This window comes from Aethalodelphis obliquidens, unplaced genomic scaffold (assembly GCF_003676395.1).
Source record: "Aethalodelphis obliquidens isolate GAN/ISIS:26980383/991018 unplaced genomic scaffold, ASM367639v1 scaffold27, whole genome shotgun sequence".
In the NCBI taxonomy this organism is placed as follows: domain Eukaryota; kingdom Metazoa; phylum Chordata; class Mammalia; order Artiodactyla; family Delphinidae; genus Aethalodelphis; species Aethalodelphis obliquidens.
Window position 1 is genome coordinate 23,233,115 of NW_020837971.1, and position 19,613 is coordinate 23,252,727.

General features: G+C 36.1%; 1 protein-coding gene across 1 annotated transcript in view; it reads right to left on the reverse strand.

Annotated features, from left to right (window-relative positions):
- SPMIP7 (sperm microtubule inner protein 7) overlaps positions 1–19,613 on the reverse strand; it is a 56,467-nt gene that overhangs the window by 23,466 nt on the left and 13,388 nt on the right. Inside the window, exons 3-5 of the mRNA XM_027124178.1 lie at positions 8,929–9,005; positions 6,431–6,569; positions 5,524–5,591 (exon numbers count right to left, since the gene is read on the reverse strand). Coding sequence (XP_026979979.1) covers positions 5,524–5,591; positions 6,431–6,569; positions 8,929–9,005 — 284 coding nt within the window. The remainder of the gene's footprint in view (positions 1–5,523; positions 5,592–6,430; positions 6,570–8,928; positions 9,006–19,613) is intronic.

Below are 19,613 nucleotides of genomic sequence, written 5' to 3' on the forward strand. Positions count from 1 at the left end.
ATATTTACCATTGTTATATCTTCTTCTTGGATTGATCACTTGATCATTATGTAGTGTCCTTCTTTGTCTCTTGTAATAGTCTTCATTTTAAAGTCTATTTTGTCTGATATAAGTATTGCTACTCCAGATTTCTTTTGATTTCCATGTACATAGAATATCTTTTTCCATCCCCTCACTTTTGGTCTGTATGTGTCCCTAGGTCTGAAGTGGGTCTCTTGTAGACAGCATATATATGGGTCTTGTTTTTGTATCCATTCAGCCAGTCTGTGTCTTTTATTTGGAGCATTTAATCCATTTACATTTAAGATAATTATCGATATGTATGTTCCTTTTACCATTTTTTTGATTGTTTTGGGTTTGTTTTTGTAGGTCTTTTCCTTCTCTTGTGTTTCCTGCCTAGAGAAGTTCCCTTAGCATCTGTTGTAAATCTGATTTGGTGGTGCTGAATTCTCTTTACTGTAAAGATAATTGTCTTTAAAGGTTTTAATTTCTCTGTCAAATCTGAATGAGATTCTTGCTGGGTAGAGTAATCTTGGTTGTAGGTTTTCCCCTTTCATCATTTTAAATATGTCCTGCCAGTCCCTTCTGGCTTGCAGATTTTCTGCTGAAAGATCAGCTGTTAACCTTATGGTGATTCCCTTGTATGTTATTTGCTGTTTTTCCCTTGCTTCTTTTAATACTTTTTCTGTGTATTTAATTTTTGATAGTTTGATTAATGTGTGTTTTGTCATGTTTCTCTTTGGATTTATCCTGTATGGGATTCTCTGTGTTTACTGGACTTGATAGACTATTTCCTTTCCCATATTAGGGAAGCTTTCAACTACAATTCCTTCAAATATTTTCTCAGTGTCTTTCTTTTTCTATTGTTCTTCTGGGACCCTATAATTGGAATGTTGGTGTGTTTAATGTTGTCCCAGAGGTCTCTGAGACTGTCTTCAATTATTTTCATTCTTTTTTCTTTATTCTGCTCTGAGGTAGTTATTTCCACCATTTTATCTTCCAGGTCACTTATCGGTTCTTCTGCCTCAGTTATTCTGCTATTGATTCCTTCTAGAGAATTTTTAATTTCACTTATTGAGTTTCTCATAATTATTTGTTTGCTCTTTGGTTCTTCTAGGTCCTTGTTAAATGTTTCTTGTATTTTCTCCATTCTATTTCCAGGATTTTGGAATATCTTTACTATCATCACTCTGAATTCTTTTTCAGGTAGACTGCCTATTTCCTCTTCATTTGTTTGGTCTTGTGGGTTTTTACTTTGCTCCTTTATCTGCTGTGTATTTCTCTGTCTTCTCATTTTGCTTAACTTACTGTAGTTGGGGGGTCTCCTTTTTGCAGGCTTCAGGTTCATAGTTCCCATTGTTTTTGGTGTCCACCCCCAGTGGGTGAGGTTGGTTCAGTGGGTTGTGTAGGCTTCCTGGTGGAGGGGACTGGTGCCTGTGTTCTGGTGGATGAGGCTGGATCTTGTCTTTCTGGTGGGCAGAACTGTGTCCAGTAGTGTGTTTTGGGGTGTCTGTGAATTTATTATGATTTTAGGCACCCTCTATGCTAATGGATGGGTTTGTGTTCCTATCTTGCTACTTGTTTGGCATGGGGTGTCCAGCACTGGAGCTTGCTGGTGATTGAGTGGAGCTGTTCTTAGCATTGAGATGGAGATCTCTGTGAGAGCTCTCACTGATTGATGTTACATGGGGCTGGGAGGTCTCTGGTGGTCCAATGTCCTGAACTCAGCTCTCCCACCTCAGAGGCTCAGGCCTGATAGCCAGCCAGATCATCAAGACCCTGTCAGCCACACGGCTCAGAAGAAAAGGGAGAAAAAAAAGAGAGAAGGAAAAAATAATAAAATAATAAAAATAAAATATAAAAAATTATTTTAAAAACAATAAAAAATTTAAAAAGTAATTTAAAAAATGAAGAGAGCATCCAAACCAATAAACAAATCCACCAATGATAACAAGTGCTAAGAACTATACTGAGATAAACATAAAAGTCAGAAAGAAAAGAGTTGCAGACAGCAAACCCCAAGTCTACTGTTGCTCCCAAAGTCTACCACCTCAATTCTGAGATGATTCATTGTCTATTCAGGTATTCCACAGATGCAGCATACCTCAAGTCGATTGTGGAGATTTAATCAGCTGCTCCTGAGGCTGCTGGGAGAGATTTCCCTTTCCCTTCTTTGTTCGCACAGCTCTTGGGGTTCAGCTTTGGATTTGGCCCCTCCTCTGCATGTAGGTTGCCCTCTGGCATCTTTTCTTTGCCCAGACAGGAGGGGGTTAAAGGAGCGGCTGATTAGGGGGCTCTGGATCACTCAGGCCAGGGGGAGGGATGGGTACGTAATGCAGGGCGAGCCTGCGGTGGCAGAGGCCAGCGTGACGTTGCAACAGCCTGAGGCATGCCGTGTGTTCTTCGGGGGAAATTGTCCCTGGATTATGGGACTCTGGCAGTGGTGGGCCGCACAGGCTCCCAGGAGGGGAGATGTGGATAGTGACCTGTGCTTGCACACAGGCTTCTTGGTGGCTGTAGCAGCGGTCTTAGCATTTCATGCCCGTCTCTGGTGTCTGCACTGATAGCCGTGATTCGTACCTGTCTCTGGAGCTCATCTAGGTGGTGTTCTGAAACCCCTCTCCTCATGCACCCTGAAAAAATTGCCTCTTGACTCTTAGGCAGTTCCAGACTTTTCCCCAGACTCCCTCCTGGCTAGCTGTGGTGCACTAGCTCCCTTCAGGCTGTGTTCACGCAGCCAAACCCAGTCCTCTCCCCGGGGTCTGACTTCTGAAGCTCAAGCCTCAGCTCCCAGCCCCCACCAGCCCCGGCGGGTGAGCAGACAAGCCTCTCAGGCTGGTGAGTGCTGGTCGGCACCGATCCTCTGTGTGGGAGTCTCTCCACTTTGCCCTCTGCAACCCTGTTGCTGCACTCTCCTCCATGGCTCCAAAGCTTCCCCCTGCTCCCCACCCTGTCTCCACAAGTGAAGGGGCTTCCTAGTGTGTGGAAACTTTTCCTCCTTCACAGCTCCCTCCCAGTGGTGTGGGTCCCGTCCCTATTCTTTTGTCTTTGCTTTTTCTTTTGTCCTATCCAGGTACGTGGGTAGGGCAAAAGAAAAAAGGTATGTGGGGAGTTTCTTGCCTTTTGGGAGGTCTGAGTTCTTCTGCCAGCATTCAGTAGGTGTTCTGTAGGAGTTGTTCCACATGTAGATATATTTTTGATGTATTTGTGGGGAGGAAGTCTTACTCCTCTGCCATCTTGAAGGTCCTCCCAAAAAATCCTTCTTTAAAGGGCAATTTATGCTGGTTTTATTGAAGTGCTACATACAATTGTTAAACATTTGTAAAATGTCACCTTTGATATTATTTTTCCATAACTTAAATTTATTAATAACTTATTAATTTTGCTGACTAAGGCCTAAAATCTCCCATACTTTGCTTTGCAATTAATGATGGATTAGGTAAATATAAAATTAAATGTACAAGATTAAAAACCCTCCCATTGAGGTGATGATCAAATTGACCATCATCAAACCAGAACATCACATGAAACTCCAGGGAACAAAAGATGGGATTATCTCACTGTGGACGCATGCATTCTTCTTATGCATTATCTGTCTGTCTCACACTATTCTTCATAACCAGCCACAGTATTTGTTGCAAAATACACATATCTGCGTAAAGTTCCATGTGATTCATTCTTATGTTTTCTATTCTATTTAATTTTCACAAAATGCTGGTTGTGACTCTCCACTAATGGGTTGCAGGCTACAAATCACTCATTAGTCTGCTCAGCAGTCTACTCACTAAACTGGGACGGGACAACTGCCGAGCCATGCTGAGAAATAGGTCCCTGGCTCAGATCATAAGTGAGAATCGACTTCAAATGTTTTAAAGAGATAAATATGAAAAGAAAAACTTTAATTATTTTTAGGAAAAAAAGTAAATGAAGGATAATATCCTTTTTACTTCTGGATAGAGAAAGATCTATTAAAAATTCCACAAATATAACAAGGTATGGAGGTAAATATTGATGAATTCAGTTATATTAAAACTTTGAACTTCAGTTCAGCAAAGGGCACTATAAAATAGAAAAGTCACAGCCTAGAAGGAGATATGCATATTGCCAATAAAGGATTTTAATCCAGAATAATAGACTTAAAAATTTGCATGATCAATCAGTAAAAGACAAAATATATGAACAAGTAAGTTATACATGTGAACATGCAGTAAGTTACAACTTACAAAAAAAGTGGTTATTAGTAACCAGGTAAATGTTAAAATTATAATGAAGTACAATTTCATGCTTCTAAAATTAGAATTTTTCTAATTTGAAAATTCCAAATGCTGGCCACAAAGTTCAGTAGTGGGAATTCAAGCATTGCTGATGGTTGGTCCATTGGTAAAACTCATTTGGAGAATAACGTAGCAATATTTAGAACATAAAGAAGTTTACACCTTTTGATGTAGCAATTGTACACGTAAGGATGTCTATATAAAACCCAGAAATAGCTTTATACTTTATAAAGATATGGGGATATTGTTTCCAACTCCAACAGAAATAAGACAAAAAATTAAGTTATGAGAATGGATGAATAAATTGTGGTATAACGATTCAATGGAAGACTATGCGTCAGAGAAAATGAACACCTAGAGATGTCAGCATGAGTCTCACAAACACAGTACTGAACAAAAATGTTAAGTTGTATGAATATACGTTTGATACCACTTATAAACATGGAACACTTATTTACCACTTGTAAACATGGAGCACAATTCCACATCTTGGTTAAGAATAACACACATGTTTTAAGGGTGCATGAAAATGTGAAACTTCACAGCTGGAATAATGGTCATCCCTTAGGAAGGCACATGTGCTTAGAGAGAAGTACGTAGGGGCTTCTGTGGTGTTAGTAACGGTTTGTTTTTATAGTTGGGAAGTAGACACGCAGATTATATCATATTTTTATTTTACATTTTTATATAGGAATTATTCAAAGATAAATTTAAAAAATAAAAACAGAGATGATGGCTGTATTGTGGGTCAAAAGAAGAAAAAAGAGACAAAATAGTGACATTTTCAAAGACAGAAACACCAAACTTTTTAGACTAAATGCACAAAATTACCTATGTGGAAAGATTAGTAATAAATCATTGTTTCTAGCATTAATAGAAGTCAAAATAACTATATGATACAAAAGTTGATAGAAAATAATTCATAATCCCTTGAAGTCCATGCATTTTACAACATTATAATTCTTCATATCAAGGGACATATAAAACACTCTTTTTTTTAAATGGTTGTGGTATATTTGATAGTCTAAATTTTAAGAAGGGTTAAGAGAAAACAAGAGAAAGCTGGCAACACTGAGTGACTGAACTGGGATTTGTGTTCTCTTTCCAGCCACAGGGACGAAGTCTGAGGGCCTCTGGGATGCTCTCCGGAGGACATGCCCCTCACCCATGGGCTAGAGCCTCTGATTCTTATGATAAATATGTGACGGCAAAAGGTCTACTGATGAGAACATTAGGAGATAAAACTTACAAATTGACTGGTTTGACTGGTGCCAAGAAAGATCTTGTTTGAAATCTGTCCCATAGTCCACCAACCATCTAAAATCACCATCAAAATGAATGACAAGTATTTAACCAAGTTAGTGTAATTTCTAGTATTTAAGTTCCAATTACTGTAATCTCTAGTATATATGTTCTAAGTTACTGTAATTTCTAGTATACAAGCTTCAGTCCTCTCGTATCACAGGCAAGAGCCCCGGTCACCCAATGGAAAGCACTCCCCGAGCACCCTTAGTCACTCCGGGGGTTGCTCCAGAGCCACTCCTGGTCTCTGCTCTGCTTGCAGACCCTCAGGGTCAGTTTGTTTTCTCACAGCTGGAATCTGCCTCGTTACCCACCTCCTTTGGGCTGAAGCCCTTGTGAAAGGTCTGGTTTGGATTTTCATCCCAAGACTGTGCTTTCTTGGCTCCCCATTAGCCCATGCTCCACAGCCCCAGGCTAGTCTCCCCCACCCAGAGCTGTCATCTTAGACCATCATCTCACCAGGAAGGACTTTGGATACAAGTATAATTCAACACTAAACAATATGTAATAAAAGACCAATTTTCACAAGGTATAAAAATATTTTAAAGGAGTTGAGAGATTCTTAAAAATAGTTATAGGAATCCAGACACATTTTTGGTCCTTTAATTGGTTTTAATTTCTGTGCACAAATCCTGTGCTGAAATTTTATATTAAAACTGTATTTTTCCTCTCTAATTATCATTTTTCTCTGTAAAAGCTGAAGTTTTTCAAGATACTGTGGGCTTCTTAACCTGTAGTTCACAGACCTCTTAGGAGTCCATGTTTAGAACTGTATTTCAATATAATTGATTTCCTTTTTAGTTTTGTGTACTTTGATGTATTAAAAAACTTCATTATGAGAGGTGATCACTGACCTGAGTTATTGCTGGCAATCCTTCATATCTTTTCAGTGTAAAACACTGTGAGATAGGGTCAGCAGCTTTTTCCACTGTTGTTTCTTCTGGATCAAGTTTTGGTGGTAGCATCTTATCCCAAGGAACCGTTTCATAAGCCCTATGAAATTATTAAATAATGACATTTTATGAAAAATACATATTCAGCTGGCATAGTTCTTAACAATAGCATATTCTGCGGTAGGAAGAATTCTAAATTGCCCCCCAAGATTCCTGCCCCTGGCGTACATACTGTATGTAGTTACCTCCCCTCAAGTGTGGGCAGAGCAAATGTATATGGTAGGGTATCACTCCTATGATAGTTTATATGGCAACTTTATATGGCAAAAAGGGATTGTGCACAGATAATTAAGGTCCCTAATCAGTTGAATTTGAGTTATTCAAAAAAATAAATAAATAAAAGGCAGATTATCCTAAGTGGTTCTGACCTAAACAGGTGACCCCTAAAAAGAAGCAAGAAAACAGCAGCAGACACACTTCAGTTATCCTTAAACAAATCCTGAGAGTCCTAGAGCTGCGCTGAGCTGAATTCTGCCAACAATCCGAATGATCCTGGGGGACTGGGACTCAGCCGCTGCTGACATCTTGATTCCAGCCTGAGAAACCCTGAGCATTGAACTCAGTGGGCACTTGCCAGCACTTCTGTCTTATGCAAACGTGAGCTACTAAATGGGCATGATGTAAAGCTGCCATATTGTGGTAATCTGTTACACAGCAATAGAAAACGAATGCATACACGTATATACATCTTACACTTTACCGAAAAAAAATTCATTTGAGCTTTGCAGCAGGGCAAGAAGAACATTAATTTATAAATAAATAAGCTATGGCTTAGAAAACTGAATTTGTTTGCTTAAGGTCACTCAGCCACTGATGGTCGAAGTTAGACCTCTGATCTTGATTACCTGCCACTGAGGAGTCAGTAACATTCACATGATGTTCACTCCCCTGCCCCCTAAAGCACTTTCTTAGTTTGCCACCCAAGCACTAGGTCTCTGCATTTCCTCCCCCCAACCCCCCATTGGTTCCCTCCTCTCAGTCCCTTGTGCTGGCACCACCCCCCTTTTTCTCCTCTTTCTTGATGTACAGATGCCAGGACTCAAGCTCTGTTCTCCTCTGGCTCATCCAGTGCTGGGGCTTGACATCCCTGCCCATAAGCCATGACACCCAGACTTGCTCCTCCAGCCCAGACCTCTCCCCCAGACTGCAGACCCACAGACCCCGTTGCCTACTTGACGCATCCACATGGGTGTCTAATGAGCATCTTTATATTCAGCACATCTAAAACTGGCCTCTGTTCTTTCCCTCCAAACCTGCTCCACCGGCCTTCATCTTGATAAGTGATGGCTTCAGTCCATCCAGCTGCAGAGCCCTAACCTTGGAATCATTCTCCATGCCTCTTTGTTTCAGGCTCACAATCTCCAGTCTGGAAACTGTGTTGACTCAGCTCTCAAAATGTATCCAGAGGCCAGCAACTGTTACAACTTCCTACCACACTCCTCCAAAACGCCATTATCTCTGACCTAGATGACAGCAGCAACCTTCTGCCTGGTCTCCCATCTTCTCCCATCACCTGGTCCACTTTGAACCCAGCAGCCACCATGACTACTTTGATACACAAGTCTGATCTGGCCACTTCACTGCTAACACCCTACTGTTTACAGTCTCTGCAAGTGCCCAGCAAGATCTGGTTCCTGGGTACTCCCTGACCTCTTCTTTTGCTACCCCTCTCTTACTGCACTGTAGACCCCTGGCCTTTGCTCTTCCTTGACACCTCAATCACACTTCTGACACAGGGCTTTTGCTCTACGTTCCCTTTGACTGGGAAGTAGTCAATCCAGATATCTGCACATCACTCACTTCCAAGTTCCTGCTCAAATCTCATCGCTCAAGGAGGCCTACCCAGACCTCCTAGTTATTCTGGAAGCCGGTTACTCCACACAGGACACTCTTGATATTCTTATCCTGTTCTATTTTTTCTCTGCTATTTTTTCATTGACTCATCACCTTCTAAGATATGATCTATTTACTTATTACGTTTGTGGCTTATTGTCCGTCTTCCTTTAGAGTGAGTGCTCATTGGAGGAGTCTTTTATTCACTGGTGAATCTCACAGCCTAGGGCATGGACACATAACAGATACTCTATATGATTTTCAACTGAGTAAAAAAGTTCTCCTTCAAACTTCTCTGCTCTCATTTTCTATGATGCTGGACATCCTTATCTCGTCCTCTCTCTCTGAGCCTTTCCTTTCTGTTTTGGTTTTATTTTTCTATTAAATATAGGTTTTCTTCCTTTAACTGTTTATTTTAGCAATCAATGTAAGTAAGTAAAGAATTGTGTCTGATAGTCTTTGAATTCCTCACAGGATCCAGGATATTGTGGACACAAAGGAGATGTGTTATTAAAGAAAAAAGAAATACATTTTTAAATCAAATTCTACTCAGGAAAAATGCTTACTTTTGTGTAGAGGACTTGTAAAATGAGTCTTTTGCATTATATTTCTTGTTTGATTGTAAAAGTGGTTCTCCATCATCCTAGAAGGGGTGAATAATAAGTTTAAAAAGATTAGATGTAAATGAAAATTGCTAATGTTTTATATTCACCATGCTTTCTTTTTCTCTCATTCTGCATTTTTCTTATTTCAAAGCACGTCTTGGATCCACCAGATTTAATGCTTTCCCACTTTCCTCTATTGTCTTGGAAATTTACATTTTGTGTGTGTGTGTGTGTGTGTATACTCCTACTAATTAAATTAAAACTTACAAATATATGTTATTCTACTCATTTCTGATTTTTGGCTTAATAATTTTTTTAAGATTGAAATGTATGTAATTAATTTTAGACCTTTCTTGTTTTCTAATATATACACAAAAGACTATTTTTTTCTTCTTAGCACAGTTTTAACTCCTTTATACAAAATTTGATATGTTTCATTTTCAAATTTATCATTCAGTTTAAAACATTTTCTAATTTCTCCTGTGATTTCTTCTTTGACCCATGGATTATTTAGAATTGTGGTGTTTAATTTAAAAATATTTGATGCTTTCCTAGACATCTTATAGTTATTTATTTTTAATTTAATTCTGTGGTGGTTTGAGAACATATATAGTAAATTACAGTCACTGATTTTTGAATGCTACACAAATCTTGCAATCCTGGAATAATCCCCACTTAGTTGTGATGTATCATCCTTTTTATATATTACCAAATTCAATTTAGTAAAATTTTGCTAAGGATTTTTTTGTCTGTTCATATCAGACTAATTTTTGTTGTAACATCTTTTTCATATTTTGGTGACAGGCTTCTTTTGTCCTCAAATATATTATTTGGGTAAAATGATATTATTTCTTCCTTAAATATCTGATCTTCTCATTAGTAAAACTACCTAGCCCTGGAGTTTTTTCTGTAGAAAGTGTTTTAATAATCAATTAAACTATTTAATAGGTATAGGGCTCCTCAGACTTTCTTACTATGTCAGTTTTGTTGTGTTTTCAAGGAATTTTCTCATCTTAGCTAAGTTGTCAGATTGACTGGCATAAAGTTGTTTATCATATCCTTTATTAAAAAAATAAACTGTATTGAGGTATAATATACTGCAATGAACTAAATTCGATAAATGCATACAACTTGATGGGATATTATAGCTGTGTATATCCATGAAAACACAACAGACAAGATTCAGAGCATTTATATTTTGCAGAAGTATTTCTCATGCCCCTTTGCATCCATATCTCCCCCTGTTCCCAGGCCAGGGCAACAAATGATCTGCTTTTTGCCACTCTATATTGGTTTGTATTTTTAGAGGTTTATTTAAATAGAATCAGTTGGTATGTAATATTTTGTTTCTGGCTACTTTCATTCAGTATAATGATTTTGAGATTCATTCATGTTGTTGCATGTATCAGTAGATTTTTATTGCTGAATACTATTCCATTGTATGACTATGCCACAATTTGTTCATACTTTCACATGCATGTGAATATTTGTTTCCACATTTTGGCAATTATGAATAAAGCTGCTTTGAATATTTATGTTCAAGTCATTGTGTGGACATACATTTAAATTTGTCTTGGGTAAATATCTAGGAGTAGAATGGCTGGGACACTTGATAGGTGTGTGTTTAACTTCTAAACAGTGTTAAAGAGTTTCCAAAGTATCTGTAATGTTTCACAATCCCACCAGCAGTGTGTGAGAGTTCCAGTGTTCTGGATCCTTGTCAACACCTGGAATTTTCAGTCTTTTAAATTTTAGCCATTGTGGGGATATACTGTTTTTCACTAATGACTCAGCATGTTGAACATCTTTTCATGTATTTTTTAGCCATTCTTATTTTTTTTGTGACGTGTCTGTTCAGATCTTTTGTTCATTTTCACTTGGGTTGTTTGTCTTGTTATTGATTAATTTTAAGAGGTTTTTATACATTATAGATACAAATCCTTTGTCATATATGTGATTGTGAATATTTTCCCATTGTGTAGCTTGCTATTTCATTTTCTTAACAATGCATTTTGAAAATCTAAATATTTAAAAAATTTTACAATCTTAATTTTATATTGAGCCCTATTATCCATTTTAAGGTTAATTTTTTGTATATGTTAATATAGTAAAACTTGATTTTTTTCCCCATAGGATATCCAGTTGTTTTAGTAATATATTAAGACTTCCCTTTCTTCACTAAAATGCCTTGGCACATTAAAAAAATCAAATGGCAATATATTAGGTGGCTCCACTTCTGGACTCTCTTTTATGTTCCGTTAATCTGTATCTATCATTTTCCCTTTTGTACTGATTATTGTAACTTTATAGTAAGACTTGAAATCAGGTGGCATAAATCCTCCAAGTTTATTCTTCTTATTCAAAATTGATTTAGTTATTTTAGGTTTCCGTTTTATATTGATTTTATAATCAGCTTGCCAATTTCTTCAAAAGTGTCTCTTAAGATTTTGATGGAGTTTGCATTGAAAGTATCTATAGATCAACTGGGGAAGCATTAACATATTAACAATAATAAGTCTTTCAGTCCATAAACCTGGTTTGCTTTCCATTTATTTAGGTCTTCTTTAATTGATTTCATTCATCAATGTACTCTAGCTGTCAGTGAAGAAAATGTGCATGTGTTTCACTAAATTCTATGTTGATTTTGGCCCTATTGTAAACAGAATCTTTTGAAATTTCATTTTCCAATTGTTGTCTTCTGATATGCACAAATACAATTGGTTTTTGTATATTAACAATAAACTTATGCCTTTAATAAATTCAGCTATTACTTTTAGTAGTTGTTTTGAAGATTCCTGAGGATTTTCTATAAATATTAGGTCATCTCTATGTAAAGATAGATTTGTTTCTTCCTTTCCAATATTTATGACTTCTACCTCTCTTCCTTACCCTGCTGCAATAGCCATTACCTCCATTGGATGGAAAATAAAAGTGGTAAGAGCAGGCATTTTTGTCTTTTTCCTGATTTTAGAGAAAGAAAATTGTCTTTCATCATTACTTTAGCCTTAGTTCATCACAGATGCCTTAAATATCAGGTTGAGGAAGTCCCCTCATAAATCTAATTTGCTGAGAGTTTTTATTACAAATGAATATTGATTTTTCCCTTCTTCCTAAGAATAGTCTTGGTTATTTCTGATTCTTTGGTTTCTGCATCCATTTTATAAAGAAATTTTCAATTTCCACAAATACACAGATAGGATATTGATTGAAATTACATTGAAACTATAAATCAACTTAGAAAGGTCTAAAAAAACTTTAAATGTTGAGCCTTCCAATCCAGATAATAGTATATTTCTCTATCTATTTGGGTATTTTAAAATTTCTCTCAATACACGTACTAGTTTTGCCACAGGTTCTTGAATATGTTTTGTTAGATTTATTACTCAATAGTTAACAATTTTGATGCAATTTTAAATGATAGCTTAAACTTTTAAAAAATGTTCTGCTTCTCACTGATATTTAGAATACAATTAATGATTTTATAATAATATTTATTTCTAGAAAACTTATTATACTCATTTTTTAATTTCAGTAAGTTAACTGCAGATTTATTTGGATTTTTAACATGCATAATCATATTATCAAGAATAATAGATTTGTTTAACACTTTCTAAGTTTTATACTATTTTTATGTTTCTTTGGTTCAGCTGGCTAGGAACTCCAATGTGTAGAGTTCAAATATTGTTTGATTTACCTTTTCATAGATATCTATTGTTAATTTGAGGATAATTTTCAGTTCTTTTCATCAAACTTTTTTCTTTTTTTGCCTATGTTTAGATGAGTATATGACTTTTCTACTGTGATACAGTTAGTTATGTTTACCGATTTCCTAAAGTTAAGCAAATTTTACATTTCTGGGGTAGACTTCACTTTATCATGACTTAACTTTAGTAACCACGTGCTATATTGCTAGACCCTAAACATGTATGTGCATCTTCAGTCTTTACCTGATACCTTTCATTACTGATTTCTACCTTAATTCATTTGCAATCAGAGCGTATTCTGTGTATAATTTCAATTCTCTTAATTTATTGATTTATTTTATGTCCCAGAATACAATTTACCTTGGTGAACCCTCTGTGTGAATTGACAAGAATTCCTATTCTGCTATTGTTGTGTGGACTATACCAAGTAGGTCAAGTCAGTCAATAATGTTTTTTTATATCTTCTTTTTATATCTTCTTTATCTTCACTTTTTTTTTCTGTCTACCTTTTCTATCAGTTACTAAGAATGGAGTGTTTAAATCTCTGATAGTGATTGTGGATCTGCTTTTCAGTTCCATCAGTTTTTTGCTTCATGTATTTGAGTTGCGTTATTAGGTCATTTTATAAATTGACCTTCTTTTTCGTCATGGAATATCTATCTGGTAAAATTTCTTGCTCTGAAATCTACTTCGTTTGATATTATTACAGATATTTCTGTTTTCTTTAACTCTTTTTTGTGCAGTATATATTTTCCCATCTTAAACTTTTATCTATTTCTATTTAACATGGTTTTCTTGTAGCCAGAATATAGTTGGGTATTAATTTTTTTAATCCAACATAAAAATTGCTGACTTTAAATTTAATTATATATAGTTAGAGTCAATATAACAATCGACATAATTTGGTTTATATCTAGCTTTAAAATCTAGCTTTATTTACTATTTGTTTCACCTCCTTTTCCTTTTGCATTACTTTGTTTTGGATTAGTTAAGGTAATTTTTTTCCTCTTTACAATTTAATTTTATCTCTGCCTATTAGCCTTCTTTCTTTCTCTCTTTCCTTCCTTCCTTCCTTTCTGTGTGTCTCTCTCTCTTTCTTTCTTTTATCATGGTCACTCTAGGATTTACAATACATGTCTTTAATTCTAGGGTTTACAGTATATTACACCATTTCACAAATGGTGTAAAAATTACAACAGCATATCCCCTGACATTTCATCCTGACATTCCCTGGGTTACTGTTATACAGTTTACTCCTACATATGCTATAACCTCTAACTACTTGTAATGGTTGTTTCTTTCTTTTCTTTTTTTTTTCTTTTTTTGCTGTACGCGGGCCTCTCACTGTTGTGGCCTCTCCCATTGTGGAGCACAGGCTCCAGCCGCGCAGGCTCAGCGGCCATGGCTCACGGGCCCAGCCGCTTCGCGGCATGTGGGATCTTCCCGGACCGGGGCACAAACCCGTGTCCCCTGCATTGGCAGGCAGACTCTCAACCACTGCGCCACCAGGGAAGCCCTGTAATGGTTGTTTCTTTAACAGTCAGTATACTTTAACTTAAAAACAAAACATAGTATTTTATTCTTACCCACATATTTACCATTTCTGTTGATCTCAAATCCATTTCATTGTGGAAATTCAAATTTCCATATACTTTAGTTTTTTCTATCTAAAGAACTTCCTTTATGTCTGCTAGCAATGAATTTTCTCAGCTTGGTTTTTCTGAAAATGTCCTTGTGTGTTTTGACATTATTTTTGAAATGTGTTATTTCTGGTTAAAGTATTCATAGTTGATTTTTTAAAAATTTAAAATGTGTTTTCATTTTATTCTGGCTTGTACAGATTCTGACAAGAAACCTACTGTCAGTTTTACATGTGTTCCTCTGTACATAATTTTTTTTCTCTAACTATTTTAGGATTTTCTCTTTATCACTGTTTTTCCACAATGTGGTTGATGTGCATGGTTTTATTTATCTTTACTCAGCTTGGCATTTGCTGAATTTTTGGGATGTGAAGATTCATAATTTTCTTCAGTTAGGAACAATTTGGGCCATTATTTCCCAAAATATTTTTTCCCACTTTCCTTTTTACCCTGGAATTCCAATTACATGTATGTTAGACTGCTCGACACTGTCCCACAGCTGACTGATGCTTTATTTGTTAATTTTCTCTCTGTATTTCATGTTCGAGTTTCTACTGCTATGTCTTTAATTTCACTGACCTTTTATTCTGCAGTGTCTAATCTGTTCTTGAAGCTATCCACTTATCTTTCATTTTAGACATGGTGTTTTTCTCTAGAAGTTCTTCTGAGTCTTGTTTGTATGGCCCATTTTCCACATCATCATAGTGTGGTCTCCTCTACATCCTGAATGTAGGGAACACATTTGTAATAGCTGCTTGAACATATCCCTGTCTGCTTGTTTCTTCATGTCTGTCACTTCTGTGTCTGGCATTACTGACTTACTTTTGCTCCTGACTATGGGTAATATTTTTCTTCTCCTTTGCATAAATATTAATTTTTAATTGAGTTTTGCTTATTTTGGATGTTAGTTTATTGGTTACTAGAACTTATTTTAATACTTAAATAGTGTTAGATTCTGTTCCAGCACAAAGTTCAGTACTTGAAATCAGTTGGGTGCTTTTGAGGGTTGCTTTTAAGCTTTGTTTATTAAAGTCCAGAGGAAGCTTTAGAGTAGGGCTAACTAAGCCTGACTTCAGAGGTGACATCCTTCTGAAGTGTCCACCTGACATCCCATGAACTAAAAAGTTTCTTCCTTCTACTTTGTGGGGACATGGACATCCCCTGCCTGTTTGAGCTTCAGAAAATGATCATGCCAGTTCTTTACAATAGGTGTTTCCTCAGCTTTGGTAGTTTCCCCTTAAGGAGGCACAGATCATTGCTCAAAGATCTGCTCATTCTCTCTCCCAGATCTCCAGAGCCCCCTTGCTGTAGCTCCCTCCTCCCTGGTATCCTACTCTGCAAATTATGCTTGACTTGCCCCTTACCCCCAGAACATCAATCCCTGTCTCCTCAACTGCATGAAAGTGTGAAGCTTTGTATGGATTTCCCTTCCCTGGACTGTGGTTTAGAAACTGTCTCCGGGTAGTAAGCCAGTATGATTGTGGAGTTCACAATGTTCTTCCTTCCTCAGAGAGCTTAGTACTTCACTGCCTCTTGTCTAGTGTCTGGAAGCCATTATTTCTCAAAATTTGTTCAGTTTTCTACATTATTAAGGCAGGATAGTTGAGTGCATGTTACTCCATCTCCTGTACTTCTTTAATTTCTTCTGTTATCTTTTTTCTCGCTTTGTACTATTGTTGTTTTCCTTTGCTGTCCATTTTCTAGCATTTTGAGAATGGATTTTCATTCATCAAGAAAGGTGCTACTGGTGTTTAGTGGGGAGAAGCCAGGAATGCTGCTAATCATCCTACACTGCACAAAATCTCTCCCACAACAAAGAATTATCCAGCCCAAAATGTCATTGCGCCAAAGTTGAGAAACCCTGGTTTAACATATTATTTCCATTCTATCATTTAGTTTTTCTTCAGGGACTCCAATTATACATATATTCTTTCTTCTTTGCTTATCTTTGCTTATCTTCCTTTTCAACCATTTTCACTCAGATATTTTTAACTAATTCTTCATTCTTCTTCTCTTGGATGTCTTCCTGCCTTTCTTCAAAGTCCTCCATTAAATTTTTATTTTAATTAAATCTTATTTAATTTTAGTTTCCTTGGGCATCATGAAATTAGGTCTTAATTTTGAAATGAATTTTCTTTCACTTGTTTCACCTAAAATTTTATTTGTAAATCTTTGAATTTCTTTATGCAGGCAATTTTCATATTCTCAAATGCTTGCCTGAAAATATATAACAAACTTCAGAGTGTTATATTACAATATTTTTTAAAGTTGATTTGGGGAGGAATTTTCTTCACTAAAGTATTTTGATTCTTGTTTTCTGTTTTATTACAGTTTTCTTTAATTAATTCTGTGAATTTTGTGTGGTTTAATATTTGTAGTTCAGTGGTACCCTCTTCTGTCAGTGTAGCAAAGTACAGTTTCTTTAATAAAGTTTTTTCCTTATCTTAGTTGACTGTTACCAGAGGGGTTGTAAAATCTCCAATTAAATAATTCTTTTTGCCTTTCAGGATCTTAAATTTTCCTCTTTTCCTTCTTTTTTTTCTTTTAACCTTCTTCTCCTACACAATCAATTCCTTTCAGAAACTGCCATCTCAGATCACATGTTCTTTTAACTCCTTCTCTGTAGACTTAGACTTTGACATTATCTATATTTTTAGTCCTAGACTTTGTCTATTTATCCACAGTTTTGACCAATTTTAAGCTGGCTTCTGTCTACCATGTAATTTTTCCAAAGCTGTCCTTATTTACCAAAAAAAGGGTTTCTGTTGAGATGTTGAGACATGACTTGTTAGGATTTTCTGTTTTCTTTTCTTTTGAACTTGCAGTAATTTGAAATTTAGAATTTCTCTGCCTTCTAGTTATGGTGATGGTAAGGCTTTTATATACTGTCATTTGTCTTGTTCTGCACTGTTTTTGAGGCTATCTGGGGATTCACAGTTTTATGAGGTCAGCATTATATTTGGCTTCCCCAAAGTTATATATTTTTGTTCTTCTTGATTGACAGTGGCAGATATTTATCAATTGTTTATCAATGAACCAACTTGTGGCCTTGGTGTTCTTTTAAAATATATGTTTGTTTTCTCTTTTCTCATTTTATCTTTATTATATCCTCCATTCAACTTAAAAAACTATTATTTTTTCTCATTTTGAGATGGATGCTTGCTTAGTTCTTAAATTTTCAGGTTTTCTTCTGTTATAACATATTCATTTAAGATTATTAAAAAAAAGATTATATATTTTCCTCCAGGCACTGTTATAGTTGCATTCCCACACATTGCTACAATAATTCTATTTTATTTTTTTATTTTATTATTTTTAGTGATAATTTTTGTTTTTATCCCTTAGAAGTGTGTATACAAGGAGACTAAAAGTAAATGAGCACCAACAGTTACAATTCCAGATCCCTTCCTTTTTTAGAATTAGCAGTAGTCAAATTAATATGAAGAACCTGGAGGAGGCCAGGTAGCAGAAAAATATATAAATTATTGGCCTAAATATCTTGACAAGCTATGTAAGTATTAGAAAATCACTTATTTCTCTCTGGGTTTGTTTCTTCATCTGTTAAATGAAACTTCAGAATTGTATGATTCTTACTGAAATAGTTATAGATGAAATTATATGATGCCTGGTATTTTCTTTAAAATAACTGAGTGAGTTTAGGATTGGAGTATAGATTATATAAAACTGGCCAAATAATAACTGCTGAAACTGTATGATGGGTACATAGGAGCTCTTTACATTATGGCCTCTACCTTTGTATATGTTTGAAATTTCCCATAAATTTTAAAATTAATAATATTTTAAGAAGAAACAGATGATTCTTTGCCTCTCATTTTCACAAATTTTACTGCAAGAGGCAAGTACTATCTGGGATCGACACACAAAACCAAGATCACAGGCAACATCTTCAAAATGTTAAAAAGAATAAACTATGTTTAATCTGAACAGAGTCGATAATCTTCATATTGGATGTGTACTATTTTTAAAAACTGATGGTCTTGATTTCTTTTTCACAGATCATGAGAACCAGTCCATCCTGACCGCATAAGTGATTTTTTTCTTCTTCTCTGGTTTGTGGTGATTGTCTTAGATACTGACAATGTAAGCTGTAGTTCTGATGTATTATTTGGTTTCTGTTTGACAGTGGAGAATCTGGAGCAGGAAAGACTGTGAACACAGAGGAGCGTGTCATCTAGTACTTTGCAACAATTGCAGTTACTGGAGAGAAGAAGGATGAAAGTGGCAAAGTGCAGGTGGGTCTGATTGGTGTGTCTGAATCAAGAGTGTCAGAGTGCTCAGGAAGCCCAGATGTGAGGACTGCTCTTGCCTTTGCAGGGAACTCTGGAAGATCAAATCATCAATGCCAATCCCCTGCTGGAGGCCTTTGGCAATGCCAAGACAGTGAAGAATGACAACTCCTTGCGCTTTGTGAGTCTCTGGGTCACAGAGGGTTTTCTCAGGGCTTAAATGCCCCAAAAGGCATGTATGAGTTATTATTCAATCTCTTCTTACTCGTGCACTTCCAGTTTTGTATGTAATGTCATCTTTTTCACTTGCAAGGGTAAATTCATCAGGATCCACTTAGGTACCACAGGGAAATTGGCTTCTGACCTGATCCAAGTCCCTTCTGCCATGTCTGTATCTCCTGTAGTCTGGGGATGATTTGTAACTTGCCCTCTCTCTAGGTTTTCTTCGAAGCTGGCCTGCTGGGTCTTCAGTCAGGGACCCTCACTGGCTCCAGGCTGGTCCCAACCATGGCGGAATCACTTCTGGCCTTTCCTTCCCTGGAGGTGCACTCCTCCCATGATTGATTTTATTTTTTAAATTGAAGTACAGTTGATGTACAACATTATATAATCTACGGCTGTACAATACAGTGATTCACAAGTTTTAAAGGTTATACTCCATTTATAGTTATTGTAAGATATTGGCTATATTCCTTGTGTTGTACAACATTTTATTATTCAGTTCAAGATATTTTCTAGTTTCCTTTATGATTTCTTCTTTGGCCCATCACTCATTCATAAATACATTTTTATATTTCCAAATGCATGATTTTCTAAGGTGTTTTGACCTGTCATAATAGTCTTGTGGGCAAAGAATATACTTTGTATGACTTAAAACATTTGAAATATTTTTAGACTTGTTTTATGGCATAGTATGTGGTAATTTTTGTAAATGGTCCTTGCAAAAAGATTTATTTTTGTATGTCTATTAGGTTGAGTTGTTAATTGTGCTGTTTTATTCTACTATATCTAGTTCCAGTATATCTATATGTACTATATTCCCCAGTATCCCGTTG